Genomic DNA, 22,420 nt, shown 5'->3' on the forward strand with positions numbered 1-22,420 from the left:
GTAATAAAATTTCGTGATAGTCACATTACTTCCCTTTCCCATTCCTCCAAAGAAAATAAAATGGCGGCAATTTTGAAACGAAAGTTTGTGCTGTTTATGATTTCACTGTTTTTCGCATTGTTACTCCTGTACACAAAACGGAAACTAGGTGAGATTTTGGTCGGTTTAGCTTGGAAATTTATCGACTTTCAAGGTTTTAGCAGATTGTCTTAAAATGCTATCGCATTGTGACATTGTGACACCGTACAATTTAGTAGTGATATACTGATTGAATCACTATTTAACTATTACATGACTTAAATATCATTAAAATGCACCTAGCTGTTGTTTCTTTTTCAGAATGGCTTACAGACGTGTGTCAGTTGAGAGATGAATCAAGAAAAGCTGAGTCGTGGTTTAAAAAAATATGGTCATGGTTGTCCACTGTTATTTCCAACATCAAGACAGGAAACTCCACTAGAACTGTCGACAGTCATGACACACATAGCCTGCTTACAATCTCATGCCATTCATCTTTAACAGAGAGCATTCTTCATGTTTTTTATAGCCATATTCCGGAAGATATAACATTTGTTGTTTTACAAATGTGTGATAGTGTCTGTGCCACACTATACACCTATGTATATCCCTATGTTCATATATTTTGGTGCCTAATTATAACAGTGTTTATTATAATTATATGTTTCTGTGTGTTAAACAAGTGGAGATGCAGTCTAGTGAATCGCAATCATATCGAACAAACAGTCACGAAACATTACGATCAACTTATCATAGGCAAGTCACTAGATGAAAAGTACATGGAGGATAGTTTGCTGACTTATAATGTCAAAAGAAAAGACCTATTACAATGTTCTCCTAGACAGGCAAGGACTCTCTGGACTTCTGGGACTTTTCTTCTTCTTCTCTTGTTATGTGTCAGCATTCCATGGGAGTTTATACGGCTATACCAAGCAGAAGTTAGCAAAAGAGCTTCTAGAGTGTCTGCAGTAAGTGAAAGATTGATCATTATCTACTTATGGTTCTCCAAGTTCAGATGGGAATCAGGCAGCCATTCACTGTTTATTAGTTCATAAAGATAGTTGTAAACAAAATCATGTCACAACATAAGGATCATCAATACAGGAAGTGATTGAAATGAATGTAGCTTCAAAGAAATCTTGCCAATTTAATTAAGTAAAGAAATAACCTGACATATACTTGTTTTAGCAAAGTTACTAATTTATATTGGCCTTTTTTAAATTCTGTGACTGTGATATTTGATTTCGCCTTTACAATACTTTTCAAAAGTCTTTGAAAAAGGTACAGTACCTGTAATATAGTTTAGTAAAAGAGTTGTAGTGGGTCTTGATGATCCACTATTCTACTTGAGAAAAAGTTAGCAGTGTTATGTGTGTAAAGCAAAGGAGCAGATAATATATCTAGCTTTGTTGTTCCACTTAGCGTAGTTTCCATTATTGTCACGTTCTTTTTGTTTGTTTCCTTTTTTTTTGGAGTGGGGAAGTGGGGGTAGAGAGAAGCATCTTACTTTATTTTAACATTTTCAGGGTGTTCCAGAGTACTGCACTCCAAGAGAACTGTCATTGTTCAGGATGCTTAAATCATGGTTGAGCCACCAGGTGGCATGGAGTCATAACAGCCTGTGTGATCAATACTTTTATGCCCAGTTTGTTGATCCCATCTGGGAAATCAGCCCTTTAATGGTAAGCCTAATAAAATTGCCATGTGTAGTCTCTTACTTTGCAGGAATTTCCAGAACTATACACCAGCATCCATAAAGCATACTTGCAATACTGCAAAACCTATATGAAGTTGGTTTTGAAGTTTTCATGACTAAGTATAACCTACATCTACATAAATTTTTAGTGGATTTACATCTATGCTGATCTGAGACAGAGAAACATGGTCCTCAACTCTGTGTGCAATGTTTAGTTCCTAGTTTATAAATAATCTTTGTAATTATTAAATAATAATAATAATTGATCACAGCCTTTGCCATTAACTTCCAGTGCTCCCAATTTTGTACATAGTGTGTAATTCATGTAAGAGAACCCTAAAATCCTTCTAAAAAAATTCAAAAGGGTGTCAGAAAATGAAGCCGATATTTGGCTTTGGAGACCAGAAAACATAAAGATTGTTTAGGTTTTGTGTCACATTCTTTAATAAATCCAACATTATTGCTTTTATTTCCTCATTACTGGTTATTAGATGTTAGTGACAGATGTATAAAAAAAAAAAAGAACTACACACACGGCGAAGTATATATGTCCTTTTCTTCAGGTGGTTAAGTAAACTCGTATGTTCAGAGATTTCAGAAAGACTGTAAATTACTCCACTAAGAAAGGAAACAAATGCAATCAGGCTACTCAGTCTACATCTCTGACCTACACACGTTGGGGGATATTTTTTAAATAACTTTTTCTCTTCAAACGATCATGAAGCTCCCCTTTCCCCAATCCATCAACGCAGAATCAAATGAAAACTTTCCCATGAAACCAAACAATGGAATGCACACTATTCCGTACTTATGTTTCTCAAAGGCACAGTAGCTGTGATTGGAACTATAGCTAAAGTAAAATTAGCACCAAGTAGTACCATGGTTCCTTTAGAAAATAAACAGCGTTTAAAATAGTATTTTAAATTTCTGTTACTTATTAGAAATGGATAAAGCATTTAAGAAACTTACCTTTTGTTCTATTCTTGAAAGTGCAATGCACTTCTATTACCACACCGGTTAATTCTGGTCATAAGCGCTCCCCCTCTAAATTGCCCAATTTATTTGACCTAGATGATGACAGCACGAACTTCCGTTTAGTGTCACGTTGATGTAGACCTGCCGTTATCTTCGAAATAGACTGCAGCAATGAAGCCTGCATCGTCTACGTTTAGCTGCTGCTGATGTCATTGGTGCTATGGATAGATGCTTATAATCAACTATAGTCTCGTTATATCGCCTAAACCCATCTCTCGCCATACACTGTGGTAGAACCGATTTCCCTCAAAGTCAACCTTATTTATGGATCATATAACCTACATATGCGACCACGCTCGCCTCCCGCCCAACGTTTGTGTTGAGCGGATATCGGCGATGCAACGAATCTCTAATTACTGTAATTAAATGATAAAACTAAATTCAGATTTCGTTTGAGCAAACCTTATTCTTGTTGGTCTAGCCATAAGCATCGTTTACGGTGAAGCATGCCGTAAGCTTTGGTCTTGCGCTGCTATATTGCATTAATGCATAGATGTCGAAAAAAGGAGCAATGTGTATGTGTGTGGTGAGTGAGGTAGAAAGACGGGGATATAATTTTAACAATTTTAGTCATGACATAAAAAGCAACGAAACGGCTGCGGATTTTTTTCTTGCTTCACTTAAGAAAAAACTTTATGGCCTCTGCGTAATATTTAATTAGCATGCACATAGAACAGCACGTCCCTGTTTGCTCATCTTTAAAGGAGATAGCGGTTGTATAGATTAAAATGGTCTCCTGAATTTTTAATAGACATTGAGCAAGAGAATGTAGTCAGTTTGAAAACATGACTGCGCATGCCTTATGTAAGACAATGACTATATCTGTTTTTAGACTGCTCTTCTGTTTGGGTACATAAAGGATGTGGAAAGCTCTTCAGCTGCGGTAGCATGATGAAGCAAAAACTTGATTTATCAGAGAAGCCAGTTACTAGTCTGTTGGCGCAAAGCTTAGAGGTCAGGTTATATGTACTACAGACATCTGTTAGGAGTCCTTGTAATTTCCATTTTAAAGGCCTAGTCGGGTAAGTTGAGAAAAGCTCAGCGCAAATTTCCCCAAAAGTTCCTAATTCTATTCTCGCGGTAACGCGCGTACAAACATCACTGAAAAAAAAAAATCAACACCACAAACAGGATTTATATGGATACGTTTGTTTTGTCAAAGCCTCGCCCAGTGCAGACCTGGAACCATCTTGGAGAGATTTGAGTACAAACTTCACGTAACGATTTTTTGTGCACGGTGATGTCTGTGCGTGTATCTTGAGATCGGAAGGGGTTATTCAGATTTGTGGAAATAGTATCTTGCACTGAGCTTATCCAGTCGTAAAAAAATTAATAACACCAAGTAGACCTTTAAGCCTTTCCCAAAACTGTGTCACCCGTGAAACCTAAACTCTTTGTATACCTAATTATGCGCTTAGCGTCCAAACGGGCTCGTGTAAGTTTAAAAAAAGAAATTAAAAAAACTCAGTGATACACAGTTGTAAAGGCTTTGGCACACATCGAAAACGCAAATGAAGGACGTGTTTTTCGACGAATGTGATTTGTGTAATGGAAACTCCATTGTGTGAGTTTGGCTGATTTTCGTATGCTGAAGTGATGATGCAGTTTGAACTTCCATTAGAGAATTAAAGTCACCCTAAACGAGGCACTGCCTATTTATAGCTGGCAGAAATGAAACACCTTGATTCAAGCTTGTCTGTGACATGACTTTTTTTTTTTCTGTTGATACAGGTGGTGACGTCACTAGTGACCCGCTGCCTCGTCCACCCGGCGGAGCTACTGTTCGCCAGCGCGGGACGAAGCCTGCGAACTTCTTCACTGAGATCCCCCTACAGTGGCAACCCGTGCTGATGTTGGCAATCCTGGCGATGACTGTTGTCACCTTGCTGATGACGTGCAGCTACCGCCTCTCTGTTCCATGGCTGTTAAAAATCGAACCCCGTACTCCAGTGGCAGGGCAGCGTGAACAGCACAACGGCTCTGCCCAGGGGACCATTGCACCGCACGAGCGGAAACTGAGATGGCGCGAAATGGAATCGTCGCAGGCAGTGATGGGACGGGACAACAATCTCGTGAAGTCACGTGACATTTCCTCAACGCCCCATTCCTCCGTGTCGACGAGCCCTGCTGCGTGTAGCGGAAATACTCTCCTCCGGTCTGGCAGCAAGGCAAGGAGTGGAGTAACGACTGAAGAGACGCCTGTGGCTAGACAGTGGAAATCGCGAAGTGGCAGTTTTCATGGAGAGGAATATTCGGCAGATACCGGTGCTTGCCTTCAGAACACGCCCTGCACAAAAAGGAGCACGTGTAAAAGTCAGAAGCAAAGGGAAGGCAGATGGGCTGAAGGAAAGGTCCGCAGAAGACGTTTGACGAAGAATGAAAAATAACTTTTATTGAAAGTCGCAGCAGGCATGATGTGGGATTATCCTTTTGCTGCATTAGACGATGTCACAGTACCATCTCTTGTCATATTCATCAGCACTTTACCACCAGTATCGCCGTTGTTATTGTCGTTGTCATTGTCACCTTCATCATCAATCGTTGTCATCTGTATTAATCTCGTCTTATTGTAAAAATTATACAATTGCATATCTTTCGCGGCATTTCGGATCGGGCACTAAACCCACCTGTTTCAAAAATCATATTTCATAATTTAAAAAAAAAAAGTCTTTCTCTAACAGCTCAATTTTTTTATCTTTGTTCATGTACTTTACTCATGTTTGCCCCGACGTCATCCATTTGCTGTGTGTGTGTGTGTTTTTTTTTTGAACGCTTTCGTTAACTGTCGGTTGGGGTAGTTTGTTCGGGTACAGCGCATTGAGCTCCTCCGATAAGGGAATTGCACGAGTCAGCTGCTATTACAAAGGAGATTTTTACAACCTTAGTCGACCAGCGATATTTACCTGACAGTTAAAAAGGTTGTTATGACAGGTTTGGGTAAAGGCGGGGGGCTCACACCTTTAATTTGCCAGTCTGCTTGATGTGACACATCTTGATGCTTGTGTGGCCACAGAACATTCAACTGGTCCGTCACATGCCTACCTAAGATGTCAAAACTTGATCAGCCTGTGGCTAGTTAAGACCTTTAAAACAGTTTTTATCCGTCAGTAGTAGTCACAGTGTGTTTAACAATCCTCGTCGTCTTGGCGACAAACGCCTCACCTTTGCGCAGCCGCGATCCGCTTCATGAAAGTGCACAAGGAGTTCATGTCAAAGAAAAGCTAGCCTTGTCACAGGCATGACTGGGCGTGTTTCCCCCTCTCCCAGATCGTTTTCCATGTTCGCATGAACATTATCTTAGACCTGTCAATGGCTATGTTTTGAAAATAAACCTTGGTGCGTACGGCCTTTATAATTTTTTTCCTGCCACAAGCATGGATGGTAGTTCTCCATCCTGAGAGAATAGATGGACCAGGGATGGAAAATCAAATTCTGAATGACCTGGAGGTTACGGCAGAGAAAAAGCATGAGAAACTGGACTTGCTAAAACTGAAGAGGAACTACAGGAAGACAGTTCTAACAATCGTGGTAGAACAAGTTTTGAACTGATTTGCGAAATTGTCACCATGCAGAACAAGGAATGTCATGAGGTGGCTATTAAGGCTTTGAAGTTCTGACAAGCAATCTCGGATGTTTCCGGAGGTTCACTTTTAACGAGAAGGCGAGATTAAAAGCTCCTGGTTAGCAGGTGAAAAGGTGGGGGGTGGGGAGGGGGAAAACATGACAATAAAAAGAAGAATGAGACAGCTACATGGAAAACATCGGGGATACATATTTCATATTGTCTGTTGTCTATGTATTAGCATCATCTCCATGCTACAGCTAGTCATTTTGAATTAATTGAAGCCGTGTTTGTATTTCCTCCAGCAAATTATAAAATATGGTCTGCAGCTTGGGATAGGAGCTCCTTCTTTCAAGACTTGTTATCAAGAACAATACCTAAAACTTTCTCTTTATGTTGGGATTTGTAAAGTGGAAATTTTTTAAAAAAGTGCTGCCGTTGTTAAGAAATTTGGATGAAGGGAAATAAGAAGGGCGGAGCAAGAAAATCCCTCTTGCAAGACTGAAGAGAAAATAGCTGATACAACTGTATCCCAGGTTGTAGCTTCTGTCTTTAATCCTATAAATCTGTAATAAAATGAAATGTGAGTGACAGATGGCCTGCAGTTAATTTGTCTGCACATTACGTAAACGTCCTCAAAATACGTTTCCTATGTCCCTAGAAGGTCTTTATTTTAAGTGTAGTCATACCTGTGTGAACCCTGGTAATGGCTAAAATGAGGAACTGCTGGCAAAACAAAAGTGCTGGAGTCCGCAGTGAGGTCAAAAGTTGAGGAATAAAGGTTAAAAAGAGGACACGATGTCGGGCATGACAGATCGTCAGATCGTTCGAAATAAACAGATTGGAACTGATATGCAGTCTCGCCCCTATAATAACACTAGAATACCTCACTATAATAAGTAATCCTAATATGATATTCATATAAAAAAATTCTCCCCTTGCGCCCACGCAGCGCCTTTACACATAAAAATACATGCGTGCGCACTTTCTTCATGTCGTGACTGGGCTTGCTTGTAGTTTGCTCCCTGAAATTATCTTGTTCGCACGAAGGGTTCCATGGAACCACGAACTTGCATTACTGGACTGCTGGCAGACGAATTTTTTCCAGTTAACCACTAAAATTAACTACTAAAACGAGGCAGGTGTGTACAAAGCTTCCGGTTTCGTCACATTCATTGGTTAGGCTCGCCGAGACTAACAGCGGAGAACTTCGCAAGAGGCTAAGCGTTGGTCTCGGCAGACAGCAGTCCACGGAGCTGTCGGTTGTTGTATTCTGAAAGGTTAATAGGCTCCTTGCAAATGCGCAAGGAATCTACTCCACAGAAAGCTAGCTTGTTTGTGCTCGCCCTGTCTGTTGCTTACTTCCTTGTTGACACAAACAATCCCATAGAGCTCTTGGTTATTGCCTTTGAAATTCTATGGACTCTTTGTCATAAAGTGCAAGGAATCAAGGTGACTGAAACTTCTCTTGTCAAGGGCGTGTGTGTGCTCGTCTATGGGTTACTTCCTTGTTGACATGAATGGTGCCATAGAACTATTGGTTACTTTGTCTGAAAGCCCAAGAACTGCTAATAGGACACAGAATATTGGTCTCCAATGACGATGATGTAAACGACAAGATATGGACTCGATGTTGGGTATTGACGGAGATATTAAGACGTCTGGAACTGATATACGGCAGGGTATATATGGGGAGAGGAGTAGGTAGTAAAGGTAGTTAGGGATGCCTGCATGCTATGAAGGCTTATTGCTTCTTCTTTGCTGTCACAATTTTACAATGGACACTTTCGAGTTTGCAACATTCAAAGTATAACTATTGCTGGATTTTTGACAAAACTATCGACAGCAAAACATTCGTAGTCTTTCTTTCTTCCGAGTACAATGCAAAACGTTTTCTGCTTTTACGATAAACTTCAGAAAAGATGTTTATTTATTTTTTTAAATGTTTTTTTTTTTTTTTTGTAATTGGCTCACTCAAAGCTTGACACAGCCCTGACACTACCCTCAGGGTGTAAATTAAATCTGATGTAACTCACTGATTCCTCCTGTTCTACTGTATTCATTTCAGTTCCTAATATTCTTGGAATATTTAAAAATATGACTAATGGTTTATAGTGTATCGTCCGTGTTGGCATTGTCCCTGGCAACATCCGTTACACCGGATTACTTTTTCTTTTCACTTTCAATATGATACTAAATTTGTTGTCCACTCAGCTATGAATTCGCTGATAATACCAGTTTCTTTGTAACCAGAGTTCGATACTGTGTGAGAGTAGACGGTTTCTCTCAACGCAAAACGATTACATCGCCGCTTACAAATTATTCTTTACATTTATTTACTGTCAATACAACGCGCGCTCAAACCATCTCTCTCAACGTGTTTATAGTGGCGAGGACGATGTGGAGGGATCAATCGCTTTCTTGGCGACACCGACTCTGAGCCTCTTCCCTCCACCCAAAGCTTGTCTTCTCCTTAACCACTTATAACGACTGTTGATAAAAGCGGCATGGCAACCCGAAGATACACACGAGCGAGCTCTTCAAATAAGCGGTTGACTATCATTGAATAATCTAGCAAGCCCTAGAGACCAGTCACTTATCCATTAATCTTCACAGTCCGGCCTTGGTTAAATTCTTATTAAATACATCTCTTTTCACCTGTTTCATACGAGTTCACTTTCATGGTTTTGGTTATTCACGAGTTTGCTATCAATAATAAAATGGGCATTTCTTAACTTTATTTAATTTAGCCAGCAACCAAGGCAAAGCAGACAGCCCTGCTAATGCCACATGCAGAGAAAGAATAGCGTGTCGGAGACGAGATCTGAACCCCGAGCAGCCAATCCTCACTGTATTGGTGAGAGACGCCAACCGTTGCGCCATCAGAATCGCTGTGCCGCTTCACACCCGCGGAAGGGGTTCAGTTCTTCAGAGATTATGGTGTAAAAAAAAAGTGTACAGGGTGTTGGATTTTTGAATGAGATCGTAAAACTTTCTGAACTCAGAAGTCTGGCAGAGATACGTGCTACCACATGCATTGCTCTCTCTCCGTCTGACCCGTGGCATGCCTGATACTCAGTCTTTTATGTCTGTTAATTCTGGAAAAGCGATTTTCAACCTTTTGTGAATATTCAGTCTGCTGTACCGTTTATGTTTTGCTGAAGATAAAAACTTGCCGTTACTTGCTCTCCTTTGAGAGCAACCTGTGAACGAATTGATTTAAAAAGGAGGAAACTCGGAGTTGTTACAGTCAACTATTTGAAATGTACCAGTTCGAATGCTTTGAACTCCCGTTACCTTCAAATCATTGTTTCCACAGAGGCTGTAAACATGTGGCTGTAATAAAAACAAGTGTTTCTATTGTCAGTTCTTATAAAGTAGCCTGCAATGTCTGTCCATCGTGAAATCGTTATTAATCAAACGTTAGTGCAGTTTCTTTGTGTAAAGATTGCTGGCTTTCATTACAATTGATGTTTTTTTTGAAAATATAATTTTGAGTTCATCACCTACATAGTTCTGATAGATTCTTGTGTTTCCATGGGGACAAAACACTTTTGGTGTCCTTGTATCCAGTTACAGATCATGGACAATCTCTTTCCTGAGAAATGATTACTTTCACCACTTAAAAACAGGATATTCGTCTTTCCTTTTACTTAAAAGTGTGCCTCGTGCGACCGGCGCCAGCAAATGGACACACGAAGAGAAAAAGAGCGTTTTTTGCTTTTGCTTTTTTTTTTGTTTTTGCAGGTGTGACCAGGGGGAACGAATGGATTGATTTATTGATGACATTAGGATCCTGGTGGAAGAAAGTTCGAAGTCGACTTGCTCAGCTTTTTTTTTCGCTATCGCATCGGTGGTACCTGTGACCTAATGCCACGCACCTGACTAACCCCGGGAATTGTCATTAAGACGTAGGAGAGAGCACGTGGATGCGTGTAACAGCGAGTGGACAGACTAGCGAACACTTTGTAAAGAAAAAAAAAAAGCTAAAAATGAAAGGGAAAACCGACCAAAGTTGTGATGATGATAACAATTAATAATAAACACTGCAAGAACAATGGGAAAAGGAAAAAAGGAGATAATTTAAAGAAAGGCGTTAGCTAAGTAATGACTATACTGCAGATAAAGGTAAGAGAAAAGGCTGCAAATAAATGAACAATGTACATTCATGTCTATTAGTACAAGAAACGTTAGGGTTAGGCTAGCTGTTCTAATGAATGCTAGTCGCTGAACAATCGGTAAATAAAGCATTTCGCCTTGAAAAGCTGTCACGCGATGTAGATTGAATAGATATGCACAAAGAATTACAAAGCCAGGTAACTGTGGGGCGAATGGGTTACCTGGTGCCTGGACACACCCTGTAAAAGCTCTGCTTGATATACAAACTAGATGACAAAGCCCTGGACACTTTGCAAACTCAGTGCAGGCGACAATGTAAAAAATCAGTTTTAGGCGAGGCAATACCCTCCTGAACAAAACTGCGATGAAGAAATTTGTATATCAGAGAATAATGACATCTCAGAAAAAAAAAAACTACTAAATTCACGTACATTCACACATACAATACTAATCAACACCAACCGCACGTTTATTTTTCTTTAGGTAAAATTTCATGAGTACGGGCGAAAAATGCAGCCATTGGGACACTTCTTTCTTAAAAGAGAAATGATTTATGTTGGTCGCCATTGTTGTTGCCCAGCAATCTATGTTCTCCAGGATACCATGCGCTATGTAGAGAGAAAATAGACGCTTTTGATGTGATAGTTCTGAGCTTTCCACCACTTGTGACAGAAAGCCCTTCTTTGTGCATCGCACGTACAAGGGCTCCATGGTCCTCTCCAACTGGCGTATCCCGCCCTCCAAACTGCTCGAAAGTAGCATGACAATGGTTGCCTCTGTCCCACCTCACGCAGCATACAAACGACCTTACCCAGGCTGAACCAGGCCTGCTACTCTTGGTCTTAGGACTTGGTTTTTTGAAGATAACCAATCAAGGCAATTTATGGCATGAGCAAACATTTGAACATTCGCACATTTCAAACAGGACATATCGTGGACGACATGAAGCGCGTACTGGGGGAGGAAAGCAGATAGGGGCAAGTACAGGAGGATCAGGAGATGGCAGACGAAAGTGATTTTAAAACTTTTGTCAGTAGACTACAAGGACTGGAGCGTGTGTCACACTCAATACTTCTTTACTCTAGAACAGAAATCTGATAAGGTAATGTTGATGGTCTATTACAGTGAGAAACACGCCAAACGAGCTTTTCACCATGAACGATCCTCCTCGCCTCAGGGTAATCTTTTGTGCATGAATACAGATTTTTCTAGATATGTATGTGTGTGTCCCTATTTTCAGATTCAAATCCATCTTTGTCAAACTTCACAACATTATGAAATGCACCTTACTTTCGATGCCTTCAGCATGAAGACCTAAGACAGATTCCCGCTGTTGAAAACCTTTTCTCTCACCAATTGTAAAACTTTCACCGTACCTTTCATCTGAGTTTACTGGACTGCTATCTTACAATTGTACTAAAAAAATATCCGGGAAGTTATTTGGTTTATTGCCAGTTGATAGGTTTCTTTCTATTTGATTGAAATGTTTGTTATAGGTTTACGCTTACTATGAATTTTAGATATCTATTTTCAAGCTGGCGTTGTTATTTAGTTCTACAAACGCTAAACGTCTGTCCATACTTCGCTATTGGTTTTAAATGCATCTCAAATTCGTACATATTTCTTAAATTATATTATTTTCTTTTTGGTTTGTCAGAGAGTGTGTTGGAATCGTGTGTTGGAATCGTTGTTAAATTGTATAAGTTTTTACTCGATCACTGTCACCCACGCACACACGTTCGAATTCATGTAGGCAAGATTGTATATCTACAGCTTTTGTTTTAACTCTGCCGCGGAAATAAAAACAATTTGACTTCACGTGACTTTCAACGCGCGCGCGACGTTTCTCCTCCACTAATGATTAAACTCATTCACGCCCTCGTGGCGGAGTCCGTCTCAATTCCTTTTGCGAGGATCAATCGAAAATATTAGGAAAAGGCATGACAATTTTCGGTAAAGTAGTTTTCCGAAAAATATCTGTTATAATTTATTATCCTGAAGACTGTGAACTTGAGAGCAATCCAGTAGATTGGAGTAAACATGTCTTGACACTACCCACCCATAGCCTGATCCACGAGTAGAGATCGATGTTTGTTGTGTTACCATGGACAACGTTCCTAGAGACAAATAAAAGCCTTGTGGATGATCTGACGAGCCGAAACGGGGATCCGAAAAGGGAGAGCCTGTGTGTCAAGTCTTTTCCCAACAAGACTGGTAAAAAAAATAATCCAGCAAAAACAAAAGAATTACCAACTTGCTTTACATCTTTTTTGCAAGGAAGGTAAGTTTGTTTTTTGAACGTTAAATGTAGGTACTGTTTCTTAAAAAGTTACTGTGATAGAAAAACGTTTTTAAAAAGGAATATTACCTTTATTCTACCTGCTTAATTTTTTGTGTTATTACTTTGCAGAGAAGACTGGTCTGTAAGACTTTGTAAGTGAAAAGTCAATGTTTACTTATCTTAACTGTCAATACTGAAGTCATAGATTAACTTCTCAATGTTAGAATTTATATTTTTTAATGCTCTGCCTCTTTTTTCTCTTTTAATATCTATTTATTTTTTCCTTTTAGTTCGTCCATCCATTAAGTCTCATTTTATTTCTTCCTTCCTTCATTCATTCGTTCGCATTTTATTTCTTCGCTGTTTTCTGGCTTTCTATTTACCGTCCTATCACCTTTCATTAACAGAAAAAAACAGAAGATAAACGTAGCGATACATACACATTTATAAAGCATGGAAAACGATCTTTTTCAAGCTTCTCTGCTGTTCGAAATACGGACTCCAGGTTCTATAAAAGGTTTTAAAAGTTTATAATAGCCGTGTGCTGTTTTCTCTGTTATTGCTTTCTTTGCTTTCATTGTTCTGTTACTAAGGGTAACAACGCCCAGCTTTATTTCTAGTGTTCGATCAACCAGCCCTAAAGAGAGGCATAACCCGACATGGGAATTTTTTTTTTCAAGCTTTCCTCCACATGCGGACAATGCTGTTTACAGGATTGAGAGAGCGGGGTTTTTATCATTAGAAGAAAAAAAAAGATCAGCTATAACAGTACAATCTACGGTTTAGGTTAAAAAAATATGTTCAAATTTGTGCGAATAGATTTTCAATCAACACTTTTTGTGTCTTTTTTTTTTTTTAGCTGCTATGTTAATCTGGATTCGTTCTTCGTTTGTCGTTCATTCTACTGTGTACGCCGTCGCCGTTAGTCAACGTTTATTTATCTCACATTCCTCTTCCTCCAGCACAAGCAGTTTTGAAACTTGTCCCCGGTCGACTCAGTTGTGGGATGGGTACCTGGCCACACCCACCCATTTTCCAACGACTGTCAATTCACACAACAACATTTTTTGTTCTTTTCTCTTCACCAAGCTCTGCGACTTTTTCTTCCATCCCATTTTACAATCCACATGGAGTGTTCTGATCACAGTTTTTAGCTGAAAGTACAAGGGGGGTGTAAACTGCACGGACTACCCCTTTTAACTACCTGACCTCGACATCCTACCCGTTTTAAGAACCTTGTATCCACCTACCTGACTTGCCGACACGCACCCAGTCAGGCAATCCTTCAAACTCGCTCGTTTCCTCTCTGTGAGACATAACGGACATTGAAGGTCGAGGTGTTCCTTGGCCTCTTTTTTTGAGTCCCAGTCGTCAACAACTCTTTGTATGTGTTTGTTGTTTTTGTCATGTCCGTATTTTCATTGATTTTTGCATTCGCTCTCCGATGTTGTTTTTCTTTCTCGTTGTGGCGGGGTTCCCTAGGCGACGTATCCAGCACGCTGCCATCGATTGGTCTCACCAGGTGAGGTGGACAAACGATTGTCAGGTGACACAACGACCGAGGATGTTGTCAGCCTTGGGGAACAGACTCGTGAAGTGGACGATTGTGTAGCTAACCCGTTGTCTCTGGCTAATTACTCTTCTCCGCTACCCGCCTGGACATGTGGACGCCTACACTAAATTGCTAACTAATGATTTCACAATGGACTCCAATCCCCAGCGTACGTCCCCAGTAAACACAATTCAACGCAGTTCAGTGTAAAAATATAAAAGCTGGTATTGTATGCTCATTTACACAATGAAGCAAAACAGAATTACGTTTGGCTTTTTTTCTATGTTTTCCACAATCCTGCTGATGACTCCTACCCTTAATTAATTAACACACTAAGGCCCCACGAAACTAGGCACGTGGGTTAGAAGTATGAAGTAGCTATTATTACTCACACGGCTTCTCCGATGGCTGTTTGTTTATCCGACTACACTGTTCATACACACTCAACAGGCACAGGCTGTGAACAATGTTACGTACGACCGCCAGTCGAGCACCGGCTTAATGAACCGTAAACTATTACCGCGACATACCGACAGTTGGAGAAAGGTGAAGACGTGTTGACTGCGCTTCCTTTGCACTGACATCGTCCAGAGAACTGATTGCCATATTCTAGTTCTCTGTCTTAGCTTCATTCACACACGCACACACGCACACACGCACACACACACCGCCGACGCGAAGCCCTGTGAGCAGGTGTCACATACCACCCACAATAGGTATATGAACCCGCTGGAGTTTGTAAGTCGTCATCATCATCATCATCATCATCATCATCATGGTCGTCGTCGTCGTCGTCGTCGGCGTCGGCGTCATCATCATCATCATCTGACGACAACAATTTCTTTTTGCCTCAGTTTCAGGAAAAAACGACCAGCAGCAAGCATGGGTTTTAAGATGCCTCACATTGCCGTTATCATCGGACTCGTCGCCTCAGGCATCGCTCTGCTGTTTCAGATCATCGCTGTGGCGGCCGTTGGCTGGCTCAAAGCCAAGAATTATGACGTCTCTTATGGGCTCTGGAGATATTGTTCTTCTGATACATGCGTCGACTACCCCAGTACCATAGGTACGGAGCTTATTGTATACACACATTACACACATTATCACACACGCTGACACATACCCAATTTTTTGTTTGTGGTTTGTGCCGTGACAGCAGCTAAGCCTGTACAGTGGCGACAGAAACATTTTGAGATGTTTGAAAAAGATTTCAAGGTGATATAAAAATATAACCACTCCACAATCTCAAGGTAGATATGAACAATACAAAATAGTAAGTAGTGAGTTGTGGCGTCCCGGGTGGCAATTATTAAAACAAAGATGTGAATTATAATCTTAAATTTGATGGCACAGTTTTACCATCTTTGCAAATGAAAAAAATATCTTCCTGTCGAATGGACAAAAAAGAAAAGAAGACTGAGACCTGAGGTTAGCTCTACATCCCCATCACATAGCAACACAATATCTAGTATATCACACATTATAGTCATTAGAGGGGTGTGTGTGTGATTCTTTTTGTCCTATAGAGATATTGTATGACCCTCTTTTGTTCTGTAGAGATGTGTGTATGATTCCCTGTTCTGTAGAGATGTGTATGTAATTCTCACAGTCACAGACTGGCTCGACGCGACGAGGGCATTTGCTCTACTGGGACTTTTTTTCATCGCCGGGGCTCTCGCCGCTGGCATTCTCATCATGTTCCTCGATAAGAAATTCCTGGGTCTCATCGCTGGCGCAGTGGCTCTCGTTGCAGGTAAAGGTTAGGGCTGTATGCATGGATACATGTTTGTGTGTATAGATATATAAATATAGGTAATTAATGATTTTTATAGGTATTAAAAATGATTGAAAAAATATTTTATTCTCTAATATTAAATTTTCTGCTAAATATTAAGTCATCCCTTATACAAGAAGGTACAGAGATGCAACATTAAAAAAAAACCAACAAAACAAAACAAAAAAAAAACCCAACAAAAAACAAAAACAAAAACAAAGTCCGAGACACGAAATGAAAAAAGGGGAGACAACTACAAGTAATTAACTGCATCAAAAATTATTTGTTTCAGCTCTGTTCGTGTTGATCTCGTTTGCCGTCTTCGCAGACAACAGAAAAGCTTCGTTTTCAGAGCAGACGTTCGAGCTGTCCTACTGCTTCGCTCTGTCAGTTGTCGCCTTCGTCTTGTGCATCGCCTCTGGCGTCTGCTTCATCCTCTCTAACTTCCTCTCAGGAGCCTCGATTGTGTCTTCTACAGGTTAATAGTCATCCTCTCGAAATTTTGGGAGGATCGTAGGTAGTAAAGTGTTTAAGAAGAATGCACTCAGTAAGTCATAGTTGGAAGAACATTAAAGAGAAACAATAAAACGGAAAGATATGTTCCTACTATCAAGAGTGGTTAAATTATTTGTTCTAATCTCATTTCGTTTTTATCTCCTGTTTTCGTGAGTTTGTAGGGAAGAGAAGTGCTTTAATCGAGTTTACCCACCACTGACCTACGTTTGTCTCTTTCTCTTTATAAATCAACATCAGGTAAGGACGAGTTGCACGAGTAGAATTACATGGATGATAGGCTGTATATCAAGACTGTTCTTATTTGCTCAACGGTGTTTATGTAAATGTACTAAATTGAGTTAAAACAAGAAAAACAAAACAGGAAATATGCAATCGTCTTGCTTTGTAAAAATCCGATTTTCTACCATTTTGTTGTGTCATGTTTTGGCTTGTGGTTGAGGACGGCGATGTGTGTGTTAGTACTGTTGTTCTGATGGTGATGTTTGATATTTAGTAACATGCTAGCATCTCTGATGTCAGTTCTAAAACTCAGCTGTCAACTAACAGTCAATAACAGAGAGACTGACAAAGACGTGGACATAGACATCTTTTATTGCTTTAAGCCCATTGGCTACAGCAGGGTGCGAGAACCTACTCAAATCTGGTTATATACCCAAATATATACAACTTTTATTCACAATTCACTTGTATTCTCAGACACTGATATACACTTATACAAAGACATATTAGAAAATATTGTAAGGCTGGACACCCACTTCCATGCAACTAATACCTATCACCTCTATCCCACCACCCTAACCCGTATACCCACCCTGACCCAGCACTCTTCTTCTGCCTTCCTTATACACACATTCACCTCCACATCATCATCCACCATCATCCTTCAACCCATACTTTTTCTTGGTCCGTTACCACAGACAATTCATTATCAAGCGATGTTTTTCAATATTAGGAATATAAAAAGTCCAAATTGTCTAAATACCTACTCATAGTTGCCTGAAAACATAAGTTCCTTCCTTCAATATCTTACAATATTTATTTATTTAGATGTGTATACATAAACACACATGTGCGCCATTCAATACTAGGACGCTGTGAGTGCACAGTCGAAGCTGTGAGTGCACAGTAGAAGCTGTGAGTGCACAGTAGAAGCTGTGAGTACACAGTGGAAGCTTTGAGTGTGGGAGGTTCATTCTAGGAAGTCGCCATTGCTGAGAGAAACTTGTAAAGTGAGCCGCTCACCCGTGACGGGTGGCCTGGTTTCTGAGAAATGAATGGATCTTTCGTGTCACATGAATAAAGCTCTTTATCATTTTTATGTGTCCACACCTCTATCATTATTTTATTATCAAATCTACAGTTCTCCTTTAGTCACACTACACAAGATGATGCAATACATTTCCTTCCCAATGCATCTTAGTCCTCGCAGCCTTCCTCAATGATGCACTGCACCTTTCAAAAACATTCTTATTCGATAATGCACAGATGCACAAAACATAATGAAATACACACAAAGCACAGTGTTTAACAATACAAGAAAACATATAAACAGAAGGTAACAGTCATTAAGAGTTTATCTATGAGCAAAAACAAGCTAGCACCGTACTTGCGTAGCCGGCTACCTTTACTGTTTTAAACATTGTAAAAATAATTATGTCAATCAAGGCTTAAATCAAGGCTTAAATCAAGGCTTTCTCTTTGTTTTTAACCGTCTACTGATGTAATTGCTAATGAGAGTTTTCATTTACATTTATGTACGGTATCAGCCGTAACTCTTCATCTTAAAATTGTGTGAATTGTGCTCAACTCCAGCATTTCGCTGACCACACAAATAATAAATCTGAATCATTTCAATATATGTCGGGGGCATAAGTGTCCACATTATTTATCGCTTGCTCTCTCCCAAAAGCACTTCCGATCATGAAAGCATGTAGTCAAGATTGTATAACTTGTTAGAGAAATAAAAACCTTACGCGAGCGCTGGCATGTTACTCCACCCGTGACCGAGAGAAAGCTCTCCACCCTCTCTGATACTACTCACGCTCTACTCGTGGACATCGGTGTTTGTTGCATTACCATGGAAACTACTCTAATGACAAATAAAAGCCTTGCAGATGATCTTGCGAGCCCAAATAGGGATTCGATCAGGAAGAACAAACAAACTGAAGAGAAACTTTTGCCTCGAAGTATTTTCAATAATGTTATTACAGTGGACGGTACCACTGCACCGGGACTACTTTCCAAGATACTGACTGCACGAAATATCTAGAGACCGGTTCACCCATTGCACCGGGAGAACGTACCTCTCTCACAGAATAGAAGGAAAGAAGAAAGACAGAGAGAATACGAAAAGAGTGTGACTGGGCATATCTCTATCCGGCATAATCCCATACCGAAAATAAAAGGGTCACGTGGCTTTGTTACAAGTAACGGGCCTCCTCGTTGTGGGACATGCATGTCTTTCTTTGTTACATGAATGCAGGTCTTTATTTCTCTCCATGTGTGCACGTCTCTCTATTTTAATAACTATCATTGTGAATCTTTATTGTAAGTTTTGAAATGCCTTTTTGTCATACTACACTAGATGACGAACAACACTTTCATTATCAATGCTCTGAGCATGGAAACTTAAAACATCGATGCCTGCCATTGGAAATCGATGTTTGTTGCGTAACCATAGACAACAATCCTAGAGACAAATAAAAGCCTTGCGGAATATCTGGCGAGCCCAGACGGGGATCGAATCAGGGAGAACCCGTGAGTCAGGGTTTCCCTCCCAGCAGAAGTGAAAAAAGAAACCAAAAGTACAAGTTTACTTTCTAGACGTTTAATCCTTTTATTAGGAAGGTAAGTTTTGATTTTTTACTGCAGAAGTTTTATCTTCTGAACTTTGAATATCGACAATGTTTCTCTTTTAAAAAACACAATTACAAGAACGGAGTAAGCTTTCAGAAAAGTTTATTTTCTACTTGGCCTTTTCTTTGTGTTATTATTTTGCCGATGTCTGCAACACCTTGTTATTATTGATATGTAAATGTTAATGTTTACTGTTAAATTTAATTGCTTAAGATAAAGATCGTTCATATTTATTTTCTACCAATTATCGAACAACGTCCTTTGTAAGCTTATTATGACTATGTTAATTAGTCGTAATGATAAATCCTGGCACCCTCGGTATGTATTATGTATAAAAAAAAAAAAAAAGAGGCATAAACAGCACTTTAAAAATTGTAACCTGCTCTTGACTGTCGAAGACACTAGGGGAGGATGCCCGTGTACCAGCCCAAGGTTCCTGTCTGTGTGGCCATCGGATGTAGCGCGGTGGCCTTGGTGTGCCAGTTCGTGGCTGTAGTCGGAACCGGGTGGATGACATCGACCCTTTATGGTTCATCCCAGTCTGGGCTGTTCTGTGCTAAAGGCAGTTGTGATAATGATACTGGAGGTAAGTGTATGTCAACTCGATCTAACATTTGTTAGAGATTCGTCTTCAGTGTCCATGATTGTCAATACGTAAATTTGCAGCCAATCTCTCAGAAGAATAAAAGAGAAAGACAGAGAAAGAATGTGGGATACAGATTAAAAACGAGACATAGAAGAGGAAATTAACAAAAAATAGGGAGCGAGAGAGAGCTGTCAAACCGTTAAGTACGAGAGGGTAATAGTAATGGTGTGAAGGCACTCCTGTCTAAAAAGCAAATGAGACAATTTTTAAACTCCTTTTTCAAACTTCATAATTTTCTTCATATTACCTTTTGATGAAGGCTGTCAGTATTTGGTTATTTGATAAACTCTAGTGCCTACTGAGGTGTTTCTAGACCTCAACACGTGATTTGTTTAGATGGTGGCTGGATAAAAGCTTGCCAGGCCTTCTCCATTCTGGCACTGCTGACTATTACCGCCAGTCTTGTTCTCGGAGTTGTCCACATCTTCAAAGAAGACACACAGAAGCTGACACTTCTTGCTCGGCTTTGCAGTCTTGCCGCGGGTAAGATGTGAGAGGTTTATCTTCCTTTTTCTTCTACCTCCTTCATATCTCTCTCTCTCTCTAACTACTCTTTATATATATTATTCAATTTATTCAGTCTTTTTTCTATGCCTTTCTTTCGCCTCATTGTCTTAACGTTTTGCTTTTATATGTAAACAGGATTGTCAGTTAATGCGACTGTATATTCGTGTGTCTATTGGGAGAAAATTTTCAGATGTTTATTATTTCTTTAAGTTATTTGGCAAGTGTATATTAGTGTATGTTTTGATGAGCTAGATTGGGTGCCTGCGTATGTGCGTGTGTATTAGAAGTAAAGGTGTTTATGACAGAAAGACTATGCTAGCTTGCTGTGTATTCATGCGTAGGTACATGTGCTCGTATTTTTGCACACTGTGTACTTTTGCTTGTGTGGGTGAGTGGGCAAGTAACCTACTTTTTGTCCTGTATTTTCGTTTTTTTCAAAACTCGATAAACAATCTATGTGATAAAGATATACAATATACAGAAAAGAGGCTTGAAGTCAGAGACTTGCTCAATATGTTGATCTCTGCTTCTTTTCCAGCCGTTTGCGTGGCAGTGGAAGTGGGAGTATACCTCGGTAAAACTTTATCGGGTGTCATTCAACTTTGGCCTGTGCTTTTTTACGGGTACTGCTTCTTCCTGTCAGTCGTTGCTGGTATCTTGATGATCGTGGCCGTCATCCTTCATAAGCCTTAATGGTGACAATGGTGCGGATGGCATGTGTCACATATGAGCACACTTGTACCACTCTGGCTTTTTAATTTATTCTGTTGATAAAAAATGTGGAAAGTTTTTGCCCAAGCCGGCATCCATGAGTTGTGATCAAGAAAGCCGCGAGTCTAGTAAAGTTAGCACTTAGATATAATTATTTAGTAATGCCGGACTTTGTTTCTCTCGGGCTCTCTCTCTCTGTAAACATATAGACACTCTTTTTTTTGGCTCTGGTTTTGCTTTTTCTTTGTTGCACATGTTGTGGCATCACACCCTTGTTCTATTAGATTGTGAATGTTAAGTGATTTTGAATGGAGAGGAGTTCTGTAGCTTTATCTTCCATGACCTGCACACCACTTTTCATTTTAGTGGACAGTTTAGGTAGGTGTAGCCTCCCGTGTGTGTTAAAGTGTGATGAATGTGTTGGCCACAGAGACTCATTTATATACCCATGTACATAAATATATTCAAATAAAAATTAAGCTGTTTTTAATATGCACGTGTTGTTCAGATGTTTAGACTGGCTGCAGTCTCCAATGGTCCTTCTGTCTCTCCAACACACACACACTGATTCTCCTCTGCCTATCAGGCTGTACAGTGGCGAGTTATGTGAACAAATGTAAAGGTAATCACGTAAACTTTTCATTCTGTGGATGATGTTATTTCAGAAATGGTCAGCCACCCAGGGGACTTGATTACTGCATCTGAGCCGCCAAGGAATCTTGGAGAAGATGATTAGAAACTAAACTTATTGCCTCTCATTCGATCATAGACCACCGTATGTGACTTACCTTGTGATTAGCTTCGTACCTTGACTACCCTGTATAGACCCACTCAGCAAACAACTAGTCAAGCCTTGGACAGTGACCTTTCAGAGGCAGGAAGGTATAGACTTCAAATAATCTGAAGACCCCCCCCCCCCGACCTACCGTAACGGGAGAATGTACCTCCGTTACAGAAGACAAGGAAAGAATAAAAAGACAGAGAAAATAAGAAAAGAGTGTAACTGAGCAGTTCGCTAGCCCGTGTAGTTTTTCTACATAGCACAGAGTGGATAGCAGAGAAGATAAAGAATACAAGTTCATAATTAACAATTACAACACTACTTTATTATTGTTACTACAACAATTTCATACAAACTTCTACTACC

General features: G+C 40.0%; 3 protein-coding genes across 3 annotated transcripts; all 3 read left to right on the plus strand.

Annotated features, from left to right (window-relative positions):
- The first annotated feature begins 48 nt into the window (after positions 1-48).
- On the plus strand, positions 49-6,097 carry LOC112562140. The gene is given in 5 exon segments (XM_025235192.1): positions 49-148; positions 340-986; positions 1,545-1,700; positions 4,481-4,556; positions 4,559-6,097. Coding segments are annotated over 5 exon segments (1,545 nt in total). The 5' UTR covers positions 49-60; the 3' UTR covers positions 5,137-6,097.
- A 6,239-nt stretch (positions 6,098-12,336) lies between these two features.
- Positions 12,337-16,957, plus strand: LOC112562539 (epithelial membrane protein 1-like). Its single transcript, XM_025235828.1, has 4 exons — positions 12,337-12,711; positions 15,118-15,329; positions 15,873-16,016; positions 16,330-16,957. The coding sequence occupies exons 1-4, from the start codon at positions 12,518-12,520 to the stop codon at positions 16,518-16,520; spliced, it is 741 nt and encodes a 246-aa protein (XP_025091613.1). The 5' UTR covers positions 12,337-12,517; the 3' UTR covers positions 16,521-16,957.
- Positions 16,958-19,013: 2,056 nt separating this feature from the next.
- On the plus strand, positions 19,014-21,706 carry LOC112562544. The gene is made up of 4 exons (XM_025235835.1): positions 19,014-19,400; positions 19,808-19,995; positions 20,392-20,538; positions 21,101-21,706. Exons 2-4 carry the CDS (start codon positions 19,821-19,823, stop codon positions 21,253-21,255), a joined length of 477 nt encoding a protein of 158 aa, XP_025091620.1. The 5' UTR covers positions 19,014-19,400; positions 19,808-19,820; the 3' UTR covers positions 21,256-21,706.
- The last annotated feature ends 714 nt before the right edge of the window (positions 21,707-22,420 follow it).

The sequence above is a fragment of the Pomacea canaliculata genome, linkage group LG4 (genome assembly GCF_003073045.1).
Source record: "Pomacea canaliculata isolate SZHN2017 linkage group LG4, ASM307304v1, whole genome shotgun sequence".
Lineage (NCBI taxonomy): Eukaryota > Metazoa > Mollusca > Gastropoda > Architaenioglossa > Ampullariidae > Pomacea > Pomacea canaliculata.